The sequence below is a fragment of the Athene noctua genome, chromosome Z, assembly GCF_965140245.1.
Source record: "Athene noctua chromosome Z, bAthNoc1.hap1.1, whole genome shotgun sequence".
Lineage (NCBI taxonomy): Eukaryota > Metazoa > Chordata > Aves > Strigiformes > Strigidae > Athene > Athene noctua.
Genome location: NC_134077.1, coordinates 20,155,210 through 20,181,408, shown reverse-complemented (window position 1 = coordinate 20,181,408; position 26,199 = coordinate 20,155,210). Strand labels below are relative to the sequence as shown.

The 26,199-nt window shown below is 40.1% G+C and overlaps 2 protein-coding genes across 6 annotated transcripts in view; one reads left to right on the top strand and one right to left on the bottom strand.

Moving 5' to 3' along the window:
- The window catches only part of MTREX (Mtr4 exosome RNA helicase), a 47,930-nt gene extending 35,621 nt beyond the window's left edge, over positions 1 to 12,309 (bottom strand). The window contains exons 1-13 of one of the 3 annotated variants that reach the window (XM_074932985.1): positions 11,978 to 12,309; positions 11,670 to 11,696; positions 11,446 to 11,577; positions 9,800 to 9,866; positions 7,536 to 7,598; positions 6,877 to 6,989; positions 5,890 to 6,064; positions 4,808 to 4,898; positions 4,322 to 4,446; positions 3,018 to 3,116; positions 2,136 to 2,238; positions 1,883 to 2,014; positions 609 to 688 (exon numbers count right to left, since the gene is read on the bottom strand). In XM_074932985.1, coding sequence (XP_074789086.1) covers positions 609 to 688; positions 1,883 to 2,014; positions 2,136 to 2,238; positions 3,018 to 3,116; positions 4,322 to 4,446; positions 4,808 to 4,898; positions 5,890 to 6,064; positions 6,877 to 6,989; positions 7,536 to 7,598; positions 9,800 to 9,866; positions 11,446 to 11,577; positions 11,670 to 11,696; positions 11,978 to 12,081 — 1,311 coding nt within the window. In that variant the 5' untranslated portion in view covers positions 12,082 to 12,309. The remainder of the gene's footprint in view (positions 1 to 608; positions 689 to 1,882; positions 2,015 to 2,135; positions 2,239 to 3,017; positions 3,117 to 4,321; positions 4,447 to 4,807; positions 4,899 to 5,889; positions 6,065 to 6,876; positions 6,990 to 7,535; positions 7,599 to 9,799; positions 9,867 to 11,445; positions 11,578 to 11,669; positions 11,697 to 11,977) is intronic. The other 2 variants (XM_074932986.1, XM_074932984.1) reach the window with 2 other exon arrangements.
- A 204-nt stretch (positions 12,310 to 12,513) lies between these two features.
- The window catches only part of DHX29 (DExH-box helicase 29), a 31,278-nt gene continuing 17,592 nt past the window's right edge, over positions 12,514 to 26,199 (top strand). For 2 of the 3 annotated variants that reach the window (XM_074931682.1, XM_074931681.1), the window contains exons 1-9: positions 12,514 to 12,713; positions 16,006 to 16,079; positions 16,875 to 16,988; positions 17,535 to 17,664; positions 22,100 to 22,242; positions 23,371 to 23,493; positions 23,934 to 24,060; positions 24,407 to 24,568; positions 25,137 to 25,302. In XM_074931682.1, coding sequence (XP_074787783.1) covers positions 12,536 to 12,713; positions 16,006 to 16,079; positions 16,875 to 16,988; positions 17,535 to 17,664; positions 22,100 to 22,242; positions 23,371 to 23,493; positions 23,934 to 24,060; positions 24,407 to 24,568; positions 25,137 to 25,302 — 1,217 coding nt within the window. In that variant the 5' untranslated portion in view covers positions 12,514 to 12,535. The remainder of the gene's footprint in view (positions 12,714 to 16,005; positions 16,080 to 16,874; positions 16,989 to 17,534; positions 17,665 to 22,099; positions 22,243 to 23,370; positions 23,494 to 23,933; positions 24,061 to 24,406; positions 24,569 to 25,136; positions 25,303 to 26,199) is intronic. The other variant, XM_074931683.1, reaches the window with a different exon arrangement.

Sequence of the window (26,199 nt, the reverse complement as noted above, 5' to 3'; positions counted from 1 at the left end):
TTTTTAAAAGAAGAAATTGCCATGTTCACAATAAAGGTAACTACATTAAGAAATGATGGACACAAATAAATAGAGGGGTAGGAATAAATTATATTTTTAGTATTTATTGCAAGAGTACTGAACCCTGTAAAATTTTGTCCATTTAGAAGCTTGTATTTTTCCACTGTAAAGGCCATCACTATGCTTAGTCATTATACAATAAGAATGCAGATGTGTCAATTCAACTTTTTGAAAGGCTCAGCAGTCAATACCTGATAAAGTGCATGCTGCACTCTCATGTGAACAATTTCCAGACAGTTTTAACTCAGGTACAGATCTTTATAAGCCCTTGTATTTACTTAAAAACATAATCAGAAAAAATAAACATAGGGTAGGAACTCCATGGTTGATTTCAGCATATGTCATTAAGTGGAATCACAACTGGAAGGAATCCTAATGACTGAGTCCTATTTCACAATTCCAAGGAGAAATGCTAGAGATATTAAAACCTGGGGAGATGAATGAGAATATCCAGTTTATAATTTCTGCACCCACTACAAAAGACCCACAGCCTCAAAAGCTGCAGAAAACAGGAGAGCAGTAGCTACACCTATCCAATTTCCACTCACCTGAGGAAGCTTTTTGTCTTCATCCGACAGACAATCAATTGCATTATTGAACACTTCTTCAACCATCTTTTTTTCTTCATCTAAGAAGGCAATTTTTAAGTTAGCACAAAATCGAGAAGGCTAATACTATATGTAAATAAAGCATTACTACATTCTAATATTTACAAGTTTACAATAAAAAGATCATGGAAGACTGTGAAATTCACACAAAAACATCCACATTGGGTCAAGACTTGAATGTGAGCCTCAAGGACCCTAACAGTAACCAGTAGATGCTCAGGGAAAAGGAAAACAGAACAAACCTGGCAGAACAGCCTAAACTTCAGCTATTTCTAAGGCTGGGAATTCTCAGTTTTATGTACTTTCTGCCTATTTCATAAACCTCCCTGTTTCTCTTCTACCCAGTAGTCCCTGTCTGCATGGACACAGAGGTTCTTCTTCTTCCCTGCTAATTCTCTACGTTTATATCCTTTCTACTTAAGTAGTACAACTATCAAGAATATACACTCAAAGATATGACTAAAAAATGGATGAAAATGCATCTCTGCACTTGTGCATATCATTAGATTTTCTGACAGAAATGGCTGCACTGTTTTGAAACACTGAACCAAAACGTGCAAAGGCTAGAGTAAGTAAACAACCAAGAACCCTGAACCATTCACAAACATGAAGCGTTATGTTGATTTACAGCAAATTCCTTACTTTTGTTACAACTCTAACATTTCCAAGAAGCAACAAGCTTAAACGTTTTCCAATCTTGGTCTTAATCCAAAACTAAAAAAATCTTAATTTACCTTTTGATTTTTTCTTTGAGAAGGGGGAGGAAGGAAAGCAAGAAAATGTAATAGATTTAATAGTTGAGAAATAACAGTCTAGTGTTTTGTTATATAGCTGCTTTGACTTTGAGAAAATAGTCACTTTTCTAATGGACATAATATGAAAATTTTGGGAAATACACTTGTTATGTCTTGTCCCATTATAAAAATTTTCTAGGAACTCTTGTGCTATTATTAAAGTGAACAGGATTTTGAAGAAATGAATGAAGTTTAAAAATAGAGTAACAATTAAATATTGTGATGATCAAGTACTCTTTGTGCACTGACAGCCTTCTACTGAAAATGGCCTGATGTACCGACATAATAAACAAAAAAGCAGTATGTTTTTTTCATTAGTTTTTACACAAAAAGTCACAAGGGAATTAGAAATATCTAACCCGAGTAACATTTCACATCAAACTACAATTGTGAAGAAAACTGCATTTTATTTATCTGTACCTGTATTGAAATCTAACTTAGTCATCTGAAGTGCATAGGCTTCACAGTCTTTCTTACTGAAGCTGAAAATAATCACAGGTTGGAAATTCCTTTCCATGATCATTTTTACAATCTTAAAAACATTTGAAGGACCTGCAGAGAGATTATATTAATTTAAATGTTATTTTGGCAAAAAAAAAAATCTCATGGAATAATTGAGACAAAAGGACAACTATTATACAAAAAGTTACTTTAGAATGGGATTCAAACTCACCTTTCAGTCCTCCTTTCCTGCCTTTCTGGTCCCCTTTTGCCAAGTCTCCTGCATCTCTAAGCACCTGCATTGCTGTATTAAAATTATCTTCTCTGAAATCTCCCTAGATATAAAACACAACCTTTGTAAGCAATTACTTCTTACATAGCTTACTTAAAAAATATCTGGTACTTTGCATAGCCAGTACCATTACCCCACATTTACAGGCAGAACAAAAACAATACATAAGCTAGTGAGTTTACTACCTCAGTGTCACAGATCAGAATTATATTGGTGTCTCTGAAGTCACTGCTCATTGTTCTATCCACCACACCATTAACCATGCTAGACCTGCTGATTGACACAGTAATAAAACTGACTTTTAGGAAGGTCTACATGAAACAACACTGCACAATGAAGACTTAGCTTCAAGTGCAGTACAACTGCTTATGACAACAGCTACTGTTGTGCAAGCTGATGATGAATTTTAAACAAGTCATTACTTCAAAATCACCTAGACACAAAATATTTTGCCCCTCAGACTAAGTAAAATTTATATGCTACTATGTTTTCTTCTGAGAAACAGTACAATAAACATCAGCTACTTTGCAGATTTACAGAAAGAAGCATGCATTTTAGGAAACAAAGCAAGGATGAGGGCACTTAAGACATCTCAGCAAAGTACTTATTACTCAGCTGATTACCTGCATTAGGTAATAAAACCATTCTCTTCTATAAGGCTCCAAAAATCTAACAGCAATTCAAAGACCACCACTACCCATTTGTACTTCATTTTAACACAAATATCCTTTTTTGCATAGCCCATCCAAGTTTTGCAAGAGACCAAGCTTGTGACTGATACACGAGGAAAAAGACCTTCCAAACAAACTGAATGTCACTTACATTTTCATCAACAACCAGATGGAGTCCATCTCCTCCTGCTGGGAATATATAATGCTGCAGTGGAGTGGGTCGATAGTCAGTATAAATCACATGGCAAGGCTATAAAGAAAGAACAGCATATACATAAATATTTAATGTTTCTAACAGCACTGTAAAAACACTCACTTGATGAAAAATCAAATACATTACTATTGAAATACATCCTTCTAAAAGCCAGAAAGTAAGACTCACAGAAAGTAAGATAAATTTTCTTTCCTGAATATGAATTTTGTACTAATGACATTGCTTAAGAAAATTAAAGTTTGCGAGTCCTTTAAAAGTACACAATTTGGCTACAAAAATTCTTTCTCATGAACCCAAAAAGTAAGGACAGGTAATATTTCCTTCTGTATTATTACACAGATTCAAAAATCCCAAAACCTTTTAAAACCAAAAGGAAAATTTCTATTTTACAAAAGAGCCTGCAGTATTTCCTACACCACCTGAAAAAGGCACACAGTAGACTTTTAAAAATATTTAAGGTTTTAATGCATAGAGAAAGTTTGTTTAGGAAAAAAAATAAACAGAACACTTCCTTTAAAACATTAAATCTTCTTTAAAAAAAAAAACAAAAAACAGTGTCTAGTTGTCTGCAAAACAAAGTCAAGGTTTTATGCCATGCTTAAATAGACATCTCTTATACTACACTCCTTTCATCACAAACAATGTAAGATTCAATCCCTGGGGTATGTTTAAAATTGGACCAACCTCTTGTGGATATCAACTTCCCTAATTATAATGCCCATATTCTTTCCTGCAAAAGCATCTCTTAAAAAAACAGATAAAAATAAACCTAACAGTTATGTAAAAGGATAGATTTCTTACATTCCTCTCTTCTCACTTTGTTTGCATACATATATAGTATTTCCTATGGATTTATTAATTACTTCTGATTTCCATATGGCCTTTTTACGGAATTCTTAAAAAAAAATCTCTGAATAACCTCTTGTCTATCAGCCCTCTGACAATCATAGTACATTCATCGTGATTCATAGTTCAGAGCGTTTGTTGAAATCAAGCTGGTGTCTAAGTAAGTGTGGAAAATAAACTTTAAAGAAACAGCTTTAATGTTGCTTTGTAGAACCAACAGCCAGTATAGTTGCAAAAGCTAGGAATACAACCAAAGAAGCCAGGAGTGATCTATACCATCGTTTATAAGCAATATGACTAAAAAGATGCTCAAAGGCTCAGTTGTCATCAACCAAAGAGCCAGTATTATGCCACTAAACAACAAGGATGGAGGTACAGCTCATCAAAAACATTACCTGTTTGTGAAGATGGCAGATCCATTCAGCAAACTGACGGGCATTTGGAATAGTTGCAGAAAGGAACACATAATGAACATTGTCAGGGAGCAAAATAATTGTCTCTTCCCAAACCACACCACGTTCTGAAAGTGTAAAAGTCACATGGGAAATTTATGTGATTAAAGCCTATTTTTCAGCTCTGATGCCAAGAAACAGCATGCTTAAAGACAAAATAAAACAAAAACTCAAAAAAGCCTCCCCTACACAAATAGGGTACAACAAATGCTTTCTGGGTGGCTTTTGCCTCAGCAAAGAAAATGCAGACTGCAACACACAATAATTATCTTATATACATTCAGTAGAAAACAAATTCTCAATGATTTATGCACAAAGATGACTGATTTTTAGAGAAAGAATATATATGTAATTCTTTAAAACAACAAAAAAATTGTTCTGGGGAAAAAAAAAAAATTACTGAAAAGAAAAATTGTACATATAGGATACCTGAATCTCTCATGTAGTGGATTTCATCAAAAATAACCCACGCAACTTCTCGCATAACCTCAGAACCTCTGTAGAGCATACTTCTCAAAATCTAGAAGAGGAAAAAAACACCCGAGATCATCACATGAAATAGTAACTGCCACGTTACAGAGGTGTCAGAGAGAAACTGCCAGAATGTTTGGTTCACATTTGCATGGCAATATGAAATCTTATTTTGCACAAAACTTAAAAGCATTTAAAGATTGATTTGAGATGCCTTCCAAGTCGATTCCAATCTAACAAATCTTATGATAAGAGATTAAGTCATTTTCCTGCAAGAACAATGAAGGAACATGAAGGAAAAATTCTTTTTCTCTCAGCCCCTATGTGGTAGCATATTTGTTACAGGTCTACAGATCTACTTCTGCCAAGCCTTCCTCCCTCATGCTAATAGATAAGCCTCTGTGATTAAGAGGAAACCTTTGTCAGAATTCAAGTCATCCTGTCTCTCCACACCAATTTTCCCCTACCAGTTTTCTCTGTAAGACTCTTCAGTCCTTTGAGGCAAAGACAGCAAGAGGAATATGCCAACTCATGGCTGGATAGACTTCTACAACAGAAGTATGACACAACTGTGCCAACAGTACTTTGCTACCATAGACAAAAACCTGTATATTCCTGGTGTACTAGCATCTAGCATGAACCACTCAACTACTACTCAGCGATTTTCCTTTCCCCGTTCTGCTTCCCTAGAATAAAATACTGACCCTACAGGATTCAGTAAGCTTGTCTGACCTTCAGTACTTCACATCTATTCAGAGAAAACTCAGTGTCTTGAGAGTTCAGGAAACCTAGTTCTGCCTTTCTGCATGTGAGAATGAAAGTTCCTTGCTGATAGTCCAAAAGCTTGAGTTTACAGAGATTTACCTAACTTTTTCAATAACCAAAAGTTAAAACATTATAGGGTAGTATAATGAACTTGCAACATTTTCTACCTTAACTGGGCTTATAATGATAACTTTAATCTTTCAATATCAGACCTTCTCAGTCAAAAAAGGGTAGAATAAAACACACACAGATCACAAATTAACATCTGATCTTACCTCAGTTGTCATTACCAGACAAGAAGCTGTAGGATTAATGGTTACATCCCCAGTCATCAAACCAACATCCTGAAATTCTTCATACATTTCACGATACTTCTGATTACTCAAAGCTTTAATTGGACTTGTAAATATCACACGCTGTTTCTCCCTCAAAGCAAGGGCTATTGCATATCTGTATTCAAACATTGCACATATTAAAGTTGTCAGAAAGACTTTCAGAGCATATCACTTTCCTCTTAAACTTCTTTTCAAAAAGATAAAACAAAATAAACTATGAAATTCAGACCACCACTAGAGTGGTATGAAGCATTATTAAATTCAGTTGAATCTTAACTATGTAAGCCACTTTGGCAAGCAACAAATCATTGACAACATTAACAGATTTTTATGGATATCAGAGCACATCTAATTAAATCTAAAAATTTGTCAGTCTCATGTCAAACTATTACTATTTGAACCCATGCTCTAACAAATCTATATGTACATATGACATCTCACCTCAGGTCAGCAAAGCCACTTCACTGCCAGACCAAACTCTGACAAAAAACATACACTATCTTTTGAACATTTCTTGCTTGATAAACAGCTAGTTGCAAATTAAATCAAACCAATGCTTCTGACAAAGCAAAGAAAACATACAAGTAACTCCTTATTAGCCAAGAGCTAGAAAACAAAGGTATGTTTTTCTAAATTCATTAAATTTTGTATTGCAGAAGCTTTCCTTTCCATCTATACAATAACATCTCAACAAAACCAGATTGTTTAAAAATGAAAGGTAAACTTAAGCATAAATTAAGCCTTTCACTACCCACTAAGTAAGACAAAATAAGTAATTTTTATATTCAGTAGTCCATTCACTTCTAACACTAATGGTCCAAACTTTGTATCAAGAAACCGAGACACAACAGCTACTGATGGTTCAATAAAATGACATGACAACCATCATACCATTCTCTTATTAGAGCCTGTCAGAAAATTACTTACTCTGCACAAACAGTTTTACCAGCTGATGTATGAGCCGACACTAGCACAGATTGGTTATTATCTACACAAAGAATAGCTTCTCTCTGAAAGGCATCAAGAATGAATGGATATTCCTAAAAAGAAAGAAAGCAAAACCATTACGTATTTTTAACACCGACTGTTATTTACATCTAATTATTTTGTGACTGATCTAGGGTGCCAATTACAGGCAGAAATAAAATCCTGTAGATATCTGTAACTTCAACTGATTTTAATCCAGAAATTTGCAATGACTTTGTGTTATCTAATACTACACCTAAGATCTTTACTTACATCCTGTCACCATATCAAGTTAAAATCTTGCCCCCATGACTGATTTTTCTCTAATTTACTAATTTAGGAAGACAAAACTACTGTAAAATGTGTAATACTGTGTACTACTGTGTACCTGATGTTGTAGAATAGAACTGGAGTCACAACAGCCTAACGATCCCATTCAACCACATTTTACTCTACCAAATTTAAAATACAGAAACACCAGTCTTACTTGCAACAGGCTATCTTTTCAAGATACTCTTTTCTAAGCCTTACTTGCAGGGTATATCATTTTGCCCTCTACCCTCATCTACTATCTAAAGCATATGCCAAAAAAAAAAAAAAAAAAGCAATCTACCACATACTTTCGCAGCTTTTCCAGTTCTTGGCTTCAGACCCGTGAAGTCTTCATCTGCTGGAAGTGCAACCTATAAAACACATTTTAAATATAAACAGTTTCAAAGTTCTCAAGTTCTTGGTGTCCACTCCAGAGACATGGCAAGCTATGAAGACCTGGGACACGAGATGTAAAGTGCATGAAAACTAGTCTGAGTTTCTATTATCCTGTTTCTATGAGCTCCTATGTCAAGGGCTCCTTCCTTCCTCTCAACAGTTTTTCAACCAGCATCTCTATCCACCTGCCCCAATGATGCTCCTGCTCTCACTCCTTACTGTCTTATGTGAAATATTTCTACTTCACCTACCTTGGAACTTTAACTCTTCAGGCCAAGACACAATCATGGCTTCTGGCCGGTGGATGTTAGAAGCTATTATTCAGCTCACACTGCTAACACACCCTTTCCAAGGACAATGTATTTATACAGGTAAAGTTCCTGTTCTGGCCAATGTCTGAAATTCATTATTACTAAATATTTAAGCTCTCTTCAGTTACTAAGAGATGGCAAACCTCAACCAGACATCTGAAGATAATAAATACTGTACATATGCAAGAGCTTTAAAACCTCTATCTTCAATTGCATATACAGTGCCTTCATTACAAAGGTCTAATCATACAGGATCCTTGAATGTGACCCTAATTAACTTGAGCTAGTTCTGGAAGACAGAACAGGACAGAAAATGAGCATAAAAGTACAAGGAAGTTAAAATTTACATATTTACTTCTCACAGAAACTCCTTGACAATCAACTTTGGATGAAGGATCATTTAAAAAAAAGGAATCAGCATTAATAATTTAATTCTGATTTTTCATATTTTAAATTGTATTTTTGTCTATTAACACAATTTGAAAATGGATATTTTCATTATTTCGCTTTTACGTAAAAAACCTTTCCCTTTATATTAAAAATGTAATTTTCAACAGTAACCAGCCTTACAAAAAAGCCTTTCATTCTTTGAAGCAAAACAGCAAAATATTTCAATACATTGCTGCACACTTAGATCACACTATGAACAAATACCTATTTTAACAACCAGTAGTTTTCCTCCTCAACAACAGTACACACTGTGCTTGGTACCTTTGAAATATGACCTTCAAACTTATCATTAAGTCATTCACAATCACTTATTTTATTGCAAGTATCATTCAAATTGCTTCCGGTAAGATATCCAGTTCATTTCTTGAGTGAATTTTGGGCATGCTCAGTGACAGACAGAGACTTCAAACTCTTTACAAGCCTGTCCTACATTAAATTTAGTATGAAATAATATAACTGTCTGAGGGTAAAAAAGCTCTACAGAGGGATCTAGACAGGCTGGATTGATGGTCTAAGGCCAATTGTATGAGATTCAATAAAGCTGAGTGCCAGGTGCTGCACTTGGGATACAACAACCCCATGCAATGCTACAGACTTGGGGAGGAGTGGCTGGAAAGCTGCCCGGTGGGGAACAACCTGAAGGTGTTGGTCGACAGCCAGCTGAATGAGCCAGCAGGGTGCCCAGGTGGCCAAGAAGGCCAACAGTATCATGGCTTGTATCAGAAACACTGTGGCCAGCAGGAATAGGGAAGTGATCATCCCCCTGTACTCGGCACTGGTGAGGCTGCACCTCAAATACTGTGTTCAGTTTTGGGCCCCTCACAACAAGAAGGACACTGAAATACTGGAGTGTGTCCACAGAAAGGCAACGAAGCTGGTGAAGGGTCTAGAGAACAAGTCCTGTCAGGAGCAGCTGAAGGACCTGGGGTTGTTCAGCCTGGAGAAAAGGAGGCTGAGGGGAGACCTTACTGCTCTCTGCAACTACCTGAAAGGAGGTTGTAGCAAGGTGGGTGTTGGTCTCTTCTCCCAAGCAACAAGCAATAGGATGATAGGCAATAGCCTAAAGTTGTGCCAGGGGAGGTTCAGATTGGATATTAGATAAATTTCTCTGCGGAAAGTGTTGTCAAGCACTGGGAAAGGCTGCCCAGGGAACTGGTTGAGTCACCATCCCTGGGAGTATTTAAAAGACATGTAGATGTGATGCTTAGGGACATGGTTTAGCGTTAGCCAAGCCATGGACTTGGCAGCGTTAGGTTTATGGTTGGACTTGATAACCTTAAAGGTCTTTTCCAACCTAAAGGATCCTATGATATAGTAAGAAGAAGTGCAATAAACAGCATTATTATATTGGCAGCAATACATACAATTCTATGAAACAAGCCTATACTTTTCATGTGCATTTTCACTGCACTCACCTCATGTGTACAACCTTCAACAGTTTCCACAGCTTGCACCTTCACGTGAGGCATCAGGTCTGCCAGACTAAAAACATATGAGTTAGGAATGCCAAAACAATATTTAAAAATCCTGTCTCTTTATAAATGCAAAAATGTTGAACTTCACCGCTACTTTAACTGCGACATTAAAAAAAGGATGTGCAAACGTGAAATGGACACTTGGCAGAGACTACTACCAGGACTAAGAATACCTGTTAGGTGTTAAAATTTTGCTACCATATAAATCTACTCTAACTACTGCTTTGAGATTTGCACCACAAAACAGTACTTCTGTCACACTTGTTCACATGAACTTTTCTGATTAAATGGGGACTTTTTTTCAACATACAACAAAGCAAAATTCAAGACTTGTATTCCTACTACTAGTCATGACACTGAACAACAGCAGCCTGAAGCATCCCAAGCAGCTGCCTGAAGACGAGACCCCTCTTTTCTTTACCAGTCCTTTCTCTCATGGCCACAAAAATGGGCTAGTGTCTTCACTGCATAAAACAGTGGTTTCTTCTGATGGTTTTAATATACTTGGTAAGTTACCATGGACAAGTATATATTCCACTGAGAACACTAACACAAACGGACTTAAAATGTTGACTCTGGCTCTGTTTTGCTTCTATACAGGTACTCTTTTTTTTACGCTGTTCCAAGAAGTCTTCTTATGACTTTCTCATAGAAAATATTCCTTTAAATTTCCAAAAAATTACCATGTAAGACCAAACGATAATCCAGGCCAGGATTCTGTCTGACAGAAGTCAATAATACATCACCCAGAGAAAAAAGAACACAGAAAGCACATTATTTTTATTCCTGTAGTAGAGTTTTCTACACCTTGAGCTAGGAGGTACAGACCTTCATTTGGCAGCTCTGGATGAATTTTTCTTCCATGAACCCTCCTAATCATTTTCTAAACCAACACAAACTTCCAAGTTCCCAATAATCTCTTAACATATCCTAAACTGTAAAAGTGCCCACACTGTCCCCACAAAACACCTCATAATACCTGTCATGAAGTTACATAAGGAAAAGAGGGAAGATATGTAGATCACAAAGCACAGAAAAGGCATTCTGGCCTGCCTTCAGCTGCATTATCTCTGCCGCTGTCAACATGTCAAATACCTGCCATTTGTGTTCAAATTTAAAAGCATGTCCATACTTATGATTCCAAATATTTGCTGCAGTTCTAATAGTTTCTGCTCCCTTAGTCAAATTATTTTTCCTGTACCCCAAGCCAATAATGTCTTTCAGTGGCATGGTACAGCAAGCCTGCCTCCTCCCCTGTGCCTCACTGCTTATCTCTTGCTATATGCCTGAAATCAACACCAAGAACCACCAATCCATATGCAGTAACCACAAATACATTAACTTTTCATACTGCAGTTCCTTGTCTGTCCTCAGTATCATTTTAAACATACCCAGGGGTCATCACTGCTGAAGCTGTACTACCAACACATTCTCACTTATACAGATAATGGAAAATCAACTTCATATGCCTATTCATCTTTATATGAAAACAATGCAAAGCTACTGACATTGATTATGCACAACTAGCATACAGCTAACCAGTATGTCATGCTATGTTTTCCTTTAACATTAAGATGGGTACTTACTTAGCATCTTCTGATACAACATCCTCCAGTTTTGCCTTCTTTCCCAAAATGGTATCTTCAGGACTATCAAGCACAACTTCCCTTTTGGGCTTCCCTGTTGCAACTACTGAAGATTTTTCCTCCAAGTGTTTTCTGCAACATAAATAGAAAACAAATACAAATTTTGTTTCTTTTATGTACACATTTTCAAGAAAAAAATCAGGTGTCCTATAAACAGTGATCACCCTGCATTCAGAGCACGACCCGGGGAACTCCACCCACGAAAATCTGTTGGGTTTTCAAACCGCTTCCCAGATGAGCATTCCCCCACATCCCCACGCTTCCCATTCGCCCACAGCGCCCGGGCCGGCTACAGCTTTGAGACTAGGAATCCCAGTGAAGCGCTTCCCTTTAGACTGCACCGACTCCCCGGTCCCGAGGAGGTTCAGTAGTTCAAATAAGCAGGCAGAAGCCGCGCCCAGCACTGCGGTCCGACACTCAGCCGCCACAGCATCCCCGGCCCTGCTTCCTCGGACCCCCACTGCACCCTCACCCTGGTCTCCTGGCATCCTCTTTGCTCTTCTTGGTGGAGGAGGCGCTTGCGGCCGAGTCCTCCTCGAACACGCTAAAGAGCTCGTCCCCAAACGCGTCCGCCATCTTCCCGACCGGTCCCACAATGCCTCGCGCGGCACTGCCTCCCTCACCGACACGGCTCCTTTCCGCCCCTCCCGCGGCTCTGCACCCCGAGGAGCAGCAGAGCGCCCCGCCGCCCCGGGAGCCGCACGAACGGCCCGATCCCGCTCCCGCTCCCGGTCCCGGTCCCACCCCACCAGCACCGGGGCACTGTAAACCTCCCTTCAGTGAACTACAACCGCCCGCCAAGCCCTTCCCACAAGCCCTCGCGGCCGGCAGTGGCCCTTGCCCCGGAACCTGATCTCCGCATGGCCTAGGAGGCCTAGCGGCGGCGAGGCGCACTGCCTCGGGCGCTGACCAATGGGGATGGAAGGCGGTGCCATGCGGGAGCCTCTGGCCAATGGGAAGAGAAGGGCGGTGCCAAGCGCTGTGCCCGGATGCAGGGGGCGTGTCGTTTCCCGTACGGGCAGGAGGTGTCATGGGCGGCCGTAACAAGAAGCAACGGGCGGGCAGCGCGGCCCACACCGCCTCCGCTGCTACTTCTGCTGCCCGGGCTCGGGCCGCTGCCGAGGCTGGAGCTGCCGCCGCTGCAGAGGCGGGTAGCCGAGCGGCACCGCGGCCGCCGCCCGTCTCCAAGGAGCCTCGTGTCAAGCAAGGTACCGGGCCCTGCGGCGTGAGGCGGCCCCGGCCAGGGAGCCCCGGGGGCGGCAGTGCCGTGGGGAGGAGGGTCGCAGGGTCTGAGCGGCGGAGGGGGTGGCTTGGATGGCCGGGAGCACACGGAGGGGCAGCTTCGTCGGGTAGCCCCCGAGGGCGCTGTCTGCTACCTGGGCGCCTCGGCGTTGCGTGAAAAGGCCTGCTAAAAGGCTTGACGTAATTGAGCATCGAGAGGCACCTTAAATCTCTCCGACACGGGGTTGGTTAGGCCTGGCTTTAGCCTGTCTCACTTGCTGGGGTGTCCCTGAGCAGATGAGCCTTATTGGCATTGATGGGTTAGTTACAAAAAGTCCGTCATTAGGTTATTGGCAGCTCTTGTAGAGTAAGTGCTGATGTGGCACTTTCCCAGTAGTGAGCTGTTTTTATAGATGTTCATTTTATATGTGCTCAAAACAAACGTAACGTGGATTTGGGATTTTTGGTGTGTGTGTCACAAGAAAAGCCTAGAACTCTTCTGTGGGCTGAAGGCACTTCAGTGTTGGATGAGCTGAGGGATGACTCTTTTGGCTGTAGCCTGAAAAACTAGTATTGTGCAGCACCATGAGAGGTCTGTCTTCAGTAAGACAGCTTTACCAGAAGTAACTCAGATACCTTATAACACCAGTAACTGATTATGTTGCAGACTATAAGCAAATGATGCCATGGCCCGGCCATTTGAAATTACGACTTGGTAACAGAGTATTGCAATCTATTAACTTAACCTTCTTGAACTTGTTAATGTACACTGCTTTTACAAATTTGGGCTCTGCTAAATGTATTTTTTGTGTGTCCCACTTCTCCAACACCATGGTGCTCAGTCCTCTTCAGAAACTATCCTGCATCTCTCCCAGGTTGTCTGCTGTGGTGAAAAATAAGTCAGTGTAAGTGATAAGTAAGTTAGTGTAGTCTTAACTACTGTATAGTTGCACAGTTTACCAGTAAATGCCAGTGATTAGCTCGTGAATGCTGATTGCTCTTTGTAGCTCCTGACCAGATTTGACTGTTATTTTTTCTGAAATACAGTTACCTACACCCAGTGCCAATCTAAAATGCCTCTCCACAGGCAGCCCTGCACAGATGAGCTGTCCAGCCAGCCTGCTGGCAGGCTGAGGAGCTGGGAGGTAGCTGTCCTGGAGCACAGCTGTGATCCCTCTGGGGTGGCATACAGCCTCGAACAGTGGTGAAAGCTGTGAGGCTGCTCAGTTTCTTTATACCTGTGCAGTACATGTGTTCTGCAAATGGTGGAATCCAACAGTAGCTGTATGTTGTCATTCTAATGACAATAAATAGCTTTGTGAATTACTATTTTTTCCAACATCTGCTAAATGAAAAGCATTTAAGAATGACCACAGCAGATCAGACCAAAGGCCTCTAACGCAGTGCCTTCTCCTAAATAGGGGCCAAAAGCAGGTACCTAGGTAAGAATAGGTCAGATATGCAGTGATACTGCTGTAGGATACTCTTATGTCCTCCACCTGTTGTGGCTTAGGGTCTTCCTGAGCCATATGCAATGTTTTTTCAATGCCCTCCCAAATCGGTTTCTTTACTGCAAAGTTATCCTGTCTGCCCTTGGTCTTTGGTAAATGTCTAATATCCACAGCTTTAATGGAAAAGAGTTCTGTGACATATTGGGCTGTTCGGAAATTAATTGCCAATTTCAACCTGTATGTTTGAAGTGGCATACCTCAGTTCAGAATAAAATTTATTAATTGAAATAAAAACCATTAGAATCAACACATTTTTGCCAACAAGAAACAAGAATATTTATTCCGGTTGCATAAAATTCTGGACTTGTGGAAGCAATGAAGTCATCAAAGGCAGTTTCGGCCTCCCCTTGGTGTCTGAAGTGTCTCCCGCACAGGAAGCTGTCGAGATGCTTGGAGAAGTGATAGTTGGTGGGCGACAGGTCTGGTGAGTACAGTGGATGCGGCAGAGTTTCGTAGCCCAGCTTGTTCAACCGTTGCAGCGTCGAAAGTGCAACGTGTGGCCATGGGTTATCATGGAGGAGGATTGGACCTTTCTGTTGACCAGTGCTGGGCGCAGCCATTGAAGTTTCTGGTGCATTTCATTGATTTGCTGGACGTACTTCTCCACTGTGATCATTTCACCTGGATTCAGGAAGCTGTGATGGATTAAACCAGCAGCAGACCACCAGACAATCAGCATGACCTTCTTTTGGTGCAGATTTGGCTTTGGGAAGTGCTGTGGAGCTGCATCGCAGTCCAACCGCTGAGCCGATCATCACCAGTTATCGTAGAGCATCCATTTCTCATTGTACATCAGAATACGGTCGAGAAATGGGTCATTCTGGTTGCGAAAAAGAAGCGCCGACAACACTTTGGCGATTTCTGTGATTCTCATTCAATTCATGCAGCACCCATTTGTCGAGCTTCTTTGACTTTGCAATCTTCTTCAGATGCTCAGAAACAGTTGATATGCTTACCCCGAGTTCTTTTGCAAGTTCTTGAACAGTTGTGCTCGTATCTGCTTCTACCAGAGCCTTCAATTCATCATCGTCAATAGCAGAAGGACGTCTGCGACCTTCTTGATCTTCAAGGTTGAAATCGCCACGTCGAAATTTTTGGAACCAAAGTCACACTGTCTGTTTGTTAACACTTCCCTGGCCATATACCTCATTGATGTTTTGAGCAGCTTGTGCTGCATTACGTCCAAGTTTGAACTCATAGATCTGTCAAAATTGCTGTTTTGACATCTGAACTTCAAACCTCCAAAATTTGTCAAAAACGCAGTTTATTATAATTTAATTATACAGTGTGGAAGTTCATAACATGAGCTTTTCAAAAATATTTAACAGTATGCCAGTCGAGAAGGTACTATTCCTGAAACACATACAATGAAAATCACATTTCAAAACGTAAATTAATTTCTGAACAGCCTAATAGGCTGTGCTTTTTGTGATAAACCTCAACAGTCTTGCTTGTTTTGAAACTGCCATTAACTTCCCTACTCCTTGGCACTCCTTGTTCCAAAGCTGAAAGTGAGCAGTCAATCCCACTTCCTATCATTGTGCCGCTTGGGATTTTATGTTTTGGCTGCTGGGAGTCATATTCTTCTTTGTTACTCCTTGTTCAAGGGTCTTTCTGCACTGGTGATTATTCATATATACATACACGTTTCTGACAAATTACTGTGATATTTGCTTGCACTGACCTGTGTTATGTTGGGTCTGCTTTAGCTATTGTAAACGATGTTGTGTGTTCTGCTTGTGTAGTGATAGTTATTTGCAATTTGCAGGTCCAAAAACTTATAGTTTTAGTTCAACAACAGATTCCGGTGCTGCTGCAAATCTAGATAAATCGGTTCTTAAGGTGAGTATCTTCTTGGGTAAAAAATTTTGGTTTTCCATAGTGCTCTTATAGCTGAGTGAATATTTCTTCAGCTCTTCTTCAGCATTATGTTAGGCAGGTAAACTGTGTTCATGTATTAGATGTTGAATGTCTTGAGCTTGATATGTTTAGGATTTTCAGTGTGCTTTATGAAATAGGGGTAAAGTAACAGAGCAGGAGGATATCTGGTTTTAAGTACAAATGCCACATTACATGCAGAACTATTAAGAGTTATGTTTGGACTTCTGTGCATGTGGATTCTTCCTGTTGGAGGTAGAATACAGATTTTGTACAACAACCTCAGTAGCAATCAAGGCTTGGTTCATGTTTTAGAAGTGTTAAAAATACTAAAGTTGTTATTATTATACTAACATTTTTTTAAGCCAGGCAGGAAAGAGTGTCACAGATTGTATCTTGATGATCAAATTATTTTATATCAGTTTTGGTAAGCAGAGGAGGAGGGCCTTGTTCTTTCTCGTAGAAATTTTTGAATTTCCTTACAGTATTTTCCTTGACACACTACATTTCCTTGAATATGTAAATAGGCCTTCTCTGTAATAAGGAGTAAACTCTTCTATTTCAAGTAAAAGCATATAGCTTGGGAAAGTAAAAAGTGTCCCTTTCATAAGAAATGTTTACCACACTTAGGGAAAGCTAGAAAAGTTGGGATTTGAATAGCAGAAATTTCTGTATTTATTTCTTTAGCCATGAAGAGCATTGATATATCATTAAAAATTGTTACATTTTGCTTTGTTTCAATTGATTTTCTCTGTGCAGGTAATGATAAATGGTCATTTAGAGAAAAGGATTATTGATGTAATCAATGACCATAAAAACCAAAATGATGACAAAGGAATGATTTCCAGAAGACTTACTGCTAAGAAACTACAGGTAGAGTTTAAAGTGGTGTTCTCTGACCATTGTTTAATTAGAGTAAAGTTTCTTTGTTGTCATTCTTATCATGTATCATGCTACACTTCTGCATGCAGTAAAAGCCAGTGCTTTCTGCTAGTTATATTAATGATTGGTCAGTGAAACTGACAAGTATGCTTATTAGGAAATACATGTCTTTATGCATTCAGTAACTAAAACTGGAGTCTTCAGACAGAATAGAGAAGTAGAACTTAATCTGAATGTTCTGTTTCCTACATTTTTTCATTACATATAGCTGCAAAATTTTAGGTTTATCTTTTTAAGTAGAAAATAAGCTGTGTACGGAGACTGGAATGTAGCTGTATTTATACATATGCATATGTATTTACAATTAAAATATAAGTTATAGATGCAAAACAGGATTTTCTACTCAGTCTCCTAATAAATTTATGCTGCTTACCTCCATTTACTGCCAGATACCTGGTATGTGGGAAATAGGAGTTTACAAGCCTATATTAGATTGCTAGACTAAATACTAAAATTTACTGCCTTCTTTATTTATAGGATGTATACATGGCTTTACAAAGATTCTCTTTTAAGACTGAGCACATTGAGGAAGCAATGAAAAATACACTTTTATATGGTGGTGATCTTCACTCTGCACTTGACTGGCTTTGTCTGAACCTTCCTGATGGTGAGTATGGTGACAGAGAATTGATTACAGTTTTTAACAGAAGAGTAACAGGACCTGCTTTGGCATGAGAATGTTTCATAGTAGTAATCAAATTTATTGTTTCACCAAGACTGGTAGTACCCACAGTTGTCTTGACTTGAGCCCAAAGGGAAACTGAGCACCACACAGCGGCTTGCTTGCTCCTTCCCCCTCAGGGATGGAGGGGAGAAAATACAACAAAAGGCTCAGGCATCAAGACAAGGGTAGGGAGGCTTAACTCACCCATCATGGTCAGGGACAAAAGGCAGAATCATTAGGGGAAGAAAAAGAACATCAATTTAGTAACACTACTACCAGCACCACTTAATTTTCCAATTGAAATAGGACAGTGAGAAGTATAATCACATCTTAAAAACACCTTCTCCTCCCTTCTTTCCCAGTTCAGCTTTGCTTCCAATTTCTTTACCTGCTACCCTCCCAGTGGTGCAGGGGAGCAGGGCATGAGGGTTGTGGTTGGTCCCTAACGTTGTCTCTGCTACTTCATCGCCCTCTACAACTACCTGAAAAGAGGTTGCAGACAGCTGGGGATGAGTCTCTTTAACCAAGTAATAAGTGATAGAACAAGAGGGAATGGCCCCAAGTTGCACCAGGGAAGGTTTAGACTGGGTATTAGGAAGCATTTCTTTACAGAATGGGTTGTTAGGTTTTGGAATGGGCTGCCCAGGGCAGTGTTGGAGTCCCCATCCCTGGAGGTGTTTTAAGAGTAGGGTCAACATAGTGTTGAGGGATACGGTGTAGTTGGGAACTGTTAATGTTGGATTGGTGGTTGGACTTGATGATCTTCAAGGTCTTTTCCAACCCAGACCATTCTGTGACTCCTTACACTCTTCCCCTGCTCCAGTGTGTAGTCCCTCCCACTGGAGATCAGCGTGTGTCCCTCCCACATGTTACAGTCCTTTCAGTGCTGAGATACAACAATGGGGGCTTCCAAGAGTCCCAGCATTCTTCAGGAACAGCACCTTGCCCAGCTGTGGAGTCCTCCACAGGCTGCAGGTGGGCATCTGCTCCACCAGTGACCTCCATCGGCTGCATGGGCACAGCCTGCCCTCTCACCATGGGCTGCAAGGAGGGGTTTCTCCTCTGGTGCACCTCCTCCCCCACTTCATTCCACTGTCCTACATGCATAGGTGCCTCCCTCAACTCTTCCTCACAACTCCCCCTCCTCTCAGTTTCCCCTTCTGTGGAGGTTTGAACTCAGCCAGCAGCCAGACACCACGTGGTTGGCCATTCACCTCCCCCTCCCCGCTCTGGTGAAATAGGGGAGGGACAAAAAGAAGAGAATTTGTAGGCTGAATAAAAAATAAATGAATTTACTAAATATAACAAGAGAACAACAGTAACAATAGTGAGTCCGGAAAGAAATGGGTACAATGCAGCAGTGGCTTACTGAGCACGATGACTGCCCTGCCCCCCCAGCAACAACATGGCTGAATGAGCAGATGGTGCACACGAGAGAGAGAGCCTGCCCACCTAAACCCCTGGGCATGACATCACATGGTATGAAATACTCCAATAAAAATTAACTTCATTCTGGTGGAAACCAGGACAGTCTCCACCCCTTATTCCATACCATTGACATTATGCTCAGGTTTCCAAATACATCTTAAGGAATCACCACCCCGTTTTTCCCCGGTCTCACAGATTATCATTCCCTTAGTCTATAGGCCATCCTGCCACAATGTTTGCTGACTTCATGTAGTCCATAACTTCGGGTTCCATCTGCAATGACAGTCTATAAGGCTGAGGAATGAGGCAGAGTTGACTCAGTCGGTGGAACAGGAGGCTCTGGATGTGGCACAGGGATGTTGCAAGGCACCAGTTGCCATAACAGGGTTATTTGACAGTCCAGTTTATTGACTATTCTCACCTAAAATCAAATCTTCCTGAGGCACACATCGGACCTCTCCAGCCTTCTGCATTACCCACCAAGTGCACCCAGGTCCGTGGTCAAAAGTAATCCTACGCATGGGTTTACCTTTGTCCAATGCAGGAGTAACCCAGACAGCCTTCCCCAACAGATTCCTAATGTGCACTATGGGGGCTTTATCCCCATCTACAGTATGTAGGAGATGGGATTGAGCAGGGCCATCTTGCTTGGCAGATCCTCTGGTATTGACTAACCAGGTGGCTTTTGCTAAATGCACGTCCCAGTGTTTGAAAATTCCACCACTCGTTGCTCTCAGTGTAGTTTTCAGCAATCCACTGTATCACTCAATCTTCCCAGAGACTGCTGCATGTTAGGGGATGTGATATATTCACTCAATGCCATGTCCTTTGGCCCAGGCATCTATGAGGTTGTTACGGAAATGTGTCCCATTATCTGACTCAATTCTTTCTGGAGTGCCATGCCGCCATAAGACTTCCTCCTCAAGGCCTGAAGTGGTGTTCTGGGCAGTGGCATGGGACACGGCATAAGTTTCCAACCAACCAGTGGCTGCTTCCACCATTGTAAGCTCATAGTGTTTGCCTTGCCGAGTTTGTGGGAATGTGATATAATCAATCTGCCAGGCCTCCCCATATTTATATTTTGACTATTGTCCTCCATACCAAATGGGCTTTAACCATTTGGCTTGCTTGATTGCAGCACATGTCTGACATTCATGGATTACCTGTGCAATACTCCACCCCTTGGTCATAAGCCCATCTGTATGTTGCATCTCTTCCCTGATGACCTGAGGAGTCATGGGCCCAGCGAGCCATAGGTTGTTCACCCTTATGTTGCCAGTGCAGATCCACTTGAGACACCTTGATCTTGGCAGCCTGATCTGCATGTTGGTTGTTCTGATGTTCTTCAGTGGCCCAGCTCTGAGGTACATGAGCGTTTACATGGCATACTTTCACAAACAGATTCTCTACTTGAGCAGCAATATCTTGCCATAATTCAGCAGTCCAGATGGGTTTGCCTCTGTGCTGCCAGATGCTCCGTTTCCACTGCTGTAACCACCCTCACAGCAAATTTGCCACCATCCATGAGTCAGTGTAGAGGTAGAGCACCGGCCACTTTTCTCGCTCAGCGGCTGTCATCTTTTCTTATGTCTTGCAACTCACTCAAGGACAAGGATTGGGTGACTGTCACTGGCTCTGCCTCCTCCTGTTCTTGTGATAGGCTTGGTTCATCATCACCCTGTACACTGCGAGGGGATTTTCTTGTATATTTCTTCTTCTGTATGGGAGCAGCTGACACTGTCATGGGTTGGTTCTCTGGTTCAACTGCAGCGCCCGTCCTCAGCTTGTAGTGGCTGCAGTTTCTGTTACTTGGTTAATCTTAAATAGTAGCTTAACCATAAACAAAACCTGAACCACATGCAGGAAAACACTAGCTCCTAACAGCATGGCAACCATGTTTTTGTCAACATTACAAAGATATTTGAACTCCACAAATTTCTCAAACACGAGTGTAAATAGCCACAGAACCAATGACCACATGCCATCATAGATTGGCATCACAGAGTACAACAGAAACAACCTTAACACACCTCTCACAGAAGATGAGCAACATCATGGGAAACACATATTGCAGATGAGGTGATAAGGTCTTAAGGAGCCAAGCAATCCACATTTTACCCATTTTGTTATTTCAAACAAAAAGAAAAGCCACCGTACCCCACGTTGGGTGCCAAAAACTGTTGAGGTTTGAACTCAGATGGCAGCCAGACGCCATGTGGCTGGCTGTTCACCTCCCCCTCCCCCCTCTGGTGAAATAGGGGAGGGAGAAAGAGAAGAGAATTCGTAGGTTGAATAAAAAAGAAATAATTTACTAAATATAACAACAGTAACAATAGTGAATCCAAAAAGAAATGGGTAAAATGCAGCAGTGGCCTACCAAGCGCAGTGACCGCCCCCCTCACAGCAACAACACGGCCTGATGAACAGACGGCATGCACAAGAGAGAGAGCCTGCCCACCTAAACTCATGGGCATGACATCACATGGTATGAAATACTCCAATCAAAATTAATTCCATCCTGGTCGAAACCAGGACACCTTCCTAAATACGTTGTCACAGAGGCATGGCCACCATCGCTAAATGTCTCGACCTTGGCCAGAAGTGGGTCTGACTTGGAGCTGGGGGAGCTTCAAGAAGCTTCTCACAAGAGACACCACTGTAGCCCCCCCCCCCCCCCCCCCCCAACCCAACACAATAGTGTTCCCTTCCCAGATGGGCTGCTGACTGGTTCTGGGATGTCTTTTTAAGAGTGTAAAGTGTTGTAGACCTCTTGTTCATAAGAGTTTTATGGAAGTCCAACAAGCAAATGCTGGTTTATCTTAATGCTAAAGACTAATTTTATTTCAGGCATGTTGCTTTTGTTTTATGTTCTTTGGGTTGGTTCCCAACACACTTCAAAAGACTTCCAGGAATTATTATTGACACATTCTGTGGATTTTTTATTTTGAAGATGCCTTGCCTGAAGGTTTTAGCCAGCACTTTGAAGAACAGCAAGAGAAACCTAGAGCAAAATTTTGTTCTCCTGTGTCACAACATGAACCTCCACCTTGCTTAACAGATAACAAAAAGAAAGAAAATGGCCCTGAAAGTAAGGTAATCTGAAAAATTCATTAGTACTTACTGGGGGGGAAGAGAAGATGAAGTTTTCTAAAAATCAGAATTTGTATTGACTTCCAACAACGCTGTGAAAAACTTCTGAAAATATGTTATGCTTTATAATTGTCACCCATGGTATTTTAACTTCAGTGGGAGGGTGAGTTGAAGGTAACCTTTCTTGTGAAGTCTAGAAGGCTCTTCATAGTTCAATTTCTTTTTAGTAAAGCATAGCTGAATTTTGTTCCAATTGTCCTGGAATGAGTACATTCTGTTTATTTACAGATGGCAATCTTTATATACTAGTGTGGGCTTAAGTTTGCCTGTGTATTTGCAGTGTTTTGATTTCTGTGATTATTGACTCTTACACCTAGAAATCAAAAAGATTTCTTGCAAAATTTTTTTTTTTTTCTGACAGCAGTTATAATTGTTCAAGTGTGAATATATCTATGTAAGTAAATTGTGAGATCTTTAGCCCGGTTGGAGAAGTTTGCTCCATGTTTTGTTGTTATTTATGTAATATAACATCCCACCTATGGGGAGGGGGAAGTAACTAGGATTCCCAAATCTCCTTGGTGTGGATTAAGGTGAGAAGACTGCAGGTCTATACATAGATAGCAACTTTAATGGGAACAAATATTCTGTAAATGTTGGCACTCTCACAATTATGTTTACCTAAGCTATGAGGATTTACGGGGAACCAAGGTAGGCCTTTAACACTTTAACAACTTAAAGAGAAAAGTGATAGAGGAGAGAGAGGTCCTGGATCTAGTGTCAGACCTGCCAATAGAGGGCCAGTAGAGAGTCCCCTCTAGACTTGTATGTGCCCTTATTTATTGCTCCAGCTCGTGGGCTTGTGGAACCTTCTCTTGCCCGAGTACCAAGAGTGGTTGAGACAGCAGTCAAATCAAGAGAAGTGACACCAGGCCCATCCCTGTGACTTACTTGTGATCCCTCCTCTCAGGGCATTGCACAGGCTCACAGTACAGTCACTTGGGACTTGTCACTTACAATAACTTAGTTTTTGTACATAAAATAATCTTAAGCAATAGTTCCTAAATACTGACAAAGCATTGGTCTTTTCACTTGCTTGTTACCACTACTTTTAATTTGCAATGTTCTTCCTAGGAGACGAGCGTGGGGAAACAGAAAGAAGTGAGTATGAAGGAATGGATTTTGCGGTATGCTGAGCAACAGAGTGATGAAGAGAATGAGTCTGTGAAAGAGACAGATGAAGAAAAGTTTGACCCAGTAAGATAGAGCAACACTTCATGAAAGTCTTTCAAAAACTTTTATATCTGGTACATCTCCAAGTGGTGGAGCTGTTTGTTAAAAATTGGGGATTGAGTACTTTTTCTTTGTTAACCTATTTTTATATTTGCAGGCTACTGAAGGGGAAATGGGTTGAAACTTCTTCTTTCTGAAGTTGTTTTTCCTTTCCTATTTTTTTTGTACTGGTCTCAAAATACTGAACACATTGTGCTAGAAAGGAAAAAGTTTTGAAACACATCTCAGATTAGGAGAGTGACTATCAAATTCTGAGAGATTTTGACAGTTACCTAAAAACTAAGTGTTCCTCCTTGGTGTAAGCTTGGTATAAAGGACAAAAAAACCTCATTTTATTATTAGTAAATTGTATTGTATGATGAGCATACAATATTCAATTTGTAATTAATAATTGTTTGAAATAGAATGAGAGGTATGTACACCTGGCTGCCAAGCTTTCAGAAGCAAAAGAACAAGCAAGCATCTCCAAGCAAGACAAAGACAAGCAAGGCCAGAAGGTAGCACAGGGGAAAATAAGAAGAATTCAGCAAGGTAGAGCTATGCAAATTACCTGTGTGTGTATTTTGTGACTTGCATATTTGTTAGTCAAGTAAGTCCCTGAGTCAGATTGAATTGATTTCATCATCCTTTATGCCACTGTGTGAATTTTATGCACACTGTGCAGGCTTTCACGAATCTGTCCTTTCCATGTGGGTCAAATTCTAAAAAGTCAGTAACATTTCACTACTTCTGGTTTTGGATACTTGGTATGGATTAATATAGTTGGGCTTTTCTTTTTAAAGAAGGGATGTTTAATTAATATAATTGAGGGGGGGGGTGGGTTAAAGAAGAAATGTTCAGCAATTGGTGAGTGTGAGTTGTATTCTCTGTCTGACAGAAATGACTATACTTGAAGAACATCCAGTATTTAATCCAGCTATAAAGATTTCAAACCAACAACAAAATGAAAAGAAAAAAACTCCATCACCACAGCCTCAAGAAACCACTTTGAATTTGAGCTTGCTTGAAAAACCCAATGGTGCTGCAAAGGAGGAAAAAGGTGTGTTGGAAATGGTTCTGTACAAGTTTGGAATGTATCACAAATTTCCAGTGTCAGTTCTCGTTTTTCCAGGCTGTATTGCACTGCTGAGTCATCAGGCTCTGATTGTGTGTTGGAAAAGCAGGTGGACTGCCTCACTGATCAAGCTGACTTTAAAGGATCTGTCTGGTTTTAGTAGATCATGTTGAAAGCTATTTTTGCCATAGTGTCATGTCTAAAATTCTGGGGTTTTTTAATTATAGGGCTAGTTACTGTTTCCATTGTCACCCTCTTTTTAAACTATTTTGATTGTAAACTTTCAAACTGTTACATTTTCTAATAACCAAACTTTAGGGAAAGCTCTTAAATTATCGTGTGATCAAAGATGGCAAACAAAATATTGAAATTAATTTCCTGCTAGATACTTTTGTGGGAAAAGCAGGAATTTGTCATGTATTTCTGTAAAACATTTCAGAAAAGACTGCTCTCTAGTAAAAATACATTTGAAGAAAAGGTAAAAACACTTGCAAAGAATTGTAAAATAAAATAAATTTTAGGAGACTTACAATGTATCTTTCTGCTCTTGCAGTGAAAAAGAAAGAACCACTGGATATAAGAAATTTTGATTATAGTGCTCGAAGCTGGACTGGTAAATCTCCAAAACAGTTTTTGATTGACTGGTGCAGGAAGAATTTTCCTAAGAGCCCAAATCCTGCTTTTGAAAAGGTTCCAGTTGGAAAATACTGGAAATGTAGGTATGTATTTCCTAGAAATTTACGTTCCTTTATATTTTCCTTTTGGTTCATTTAAAAATAAAAATGCTGGCTACTTCTGTCTTGTCATGTTGATCCAGATATATATGAATCTAGTGTGTTTAACCCAAACTCTTGTTTTAGTCCACCAGAGAGGTATTTCACTGTGGATATTTTTGTAAAAGTAGTGCTTAGACAGGAGAGTATCAGAAAAACAAGATTCTAATGTATGATCCCATAAAGAAGGGATTAGTTTTTAATTCTGTAATGCTGAATGAAAGGTTCTGAAGTGAACCTGCGAGATAGATTTGGGCAATTAAGTTCTGGTATTCTCATTCAAAGTAATATATTAAATCACAGGTTTTAAACATATGAATACCAAAACCTCTTTGGAGCTTAAAAGTGGAGGTTATAAATCTTTATAAAAGGTAAGTTTGTAACCAGAACAGTGCAGTATCAGTGATTTTTTAAAAATTTCTTCTGGAAAATGAATGTATAATACAGTGGTATAAAGTAGAGTATTATCACAAAAATGAAGTAGACACTGCATTACAAATAAGTAATGCTTCTTGAAGGAGCCAAGTAAAAGAAGCTGTCATCTTGCTCAAGTTAAAAGCTACTAGTGTCCCCATAAAAATATGAGAAATTTGACTGCTGATCTGATTGGCATGTATCTTACACAGGTAGATCATTTACTGTCATCTCAATCTCTCCAAAGTAGTTGCAAGCACACATATAGTTAGTCCTTCTTCCAAAGCAACTAACCTTAATGGTAATCAGTATGAATATAAATACCTCTGCTTTGACGAAAGTGAAGACATTTGTTAAGAGAAAAAAAAAATCACAAGTTCACGGCTAGAATCTGCTGCTGAAAATTTTCTGCTATTCAGTCGAGCTTTA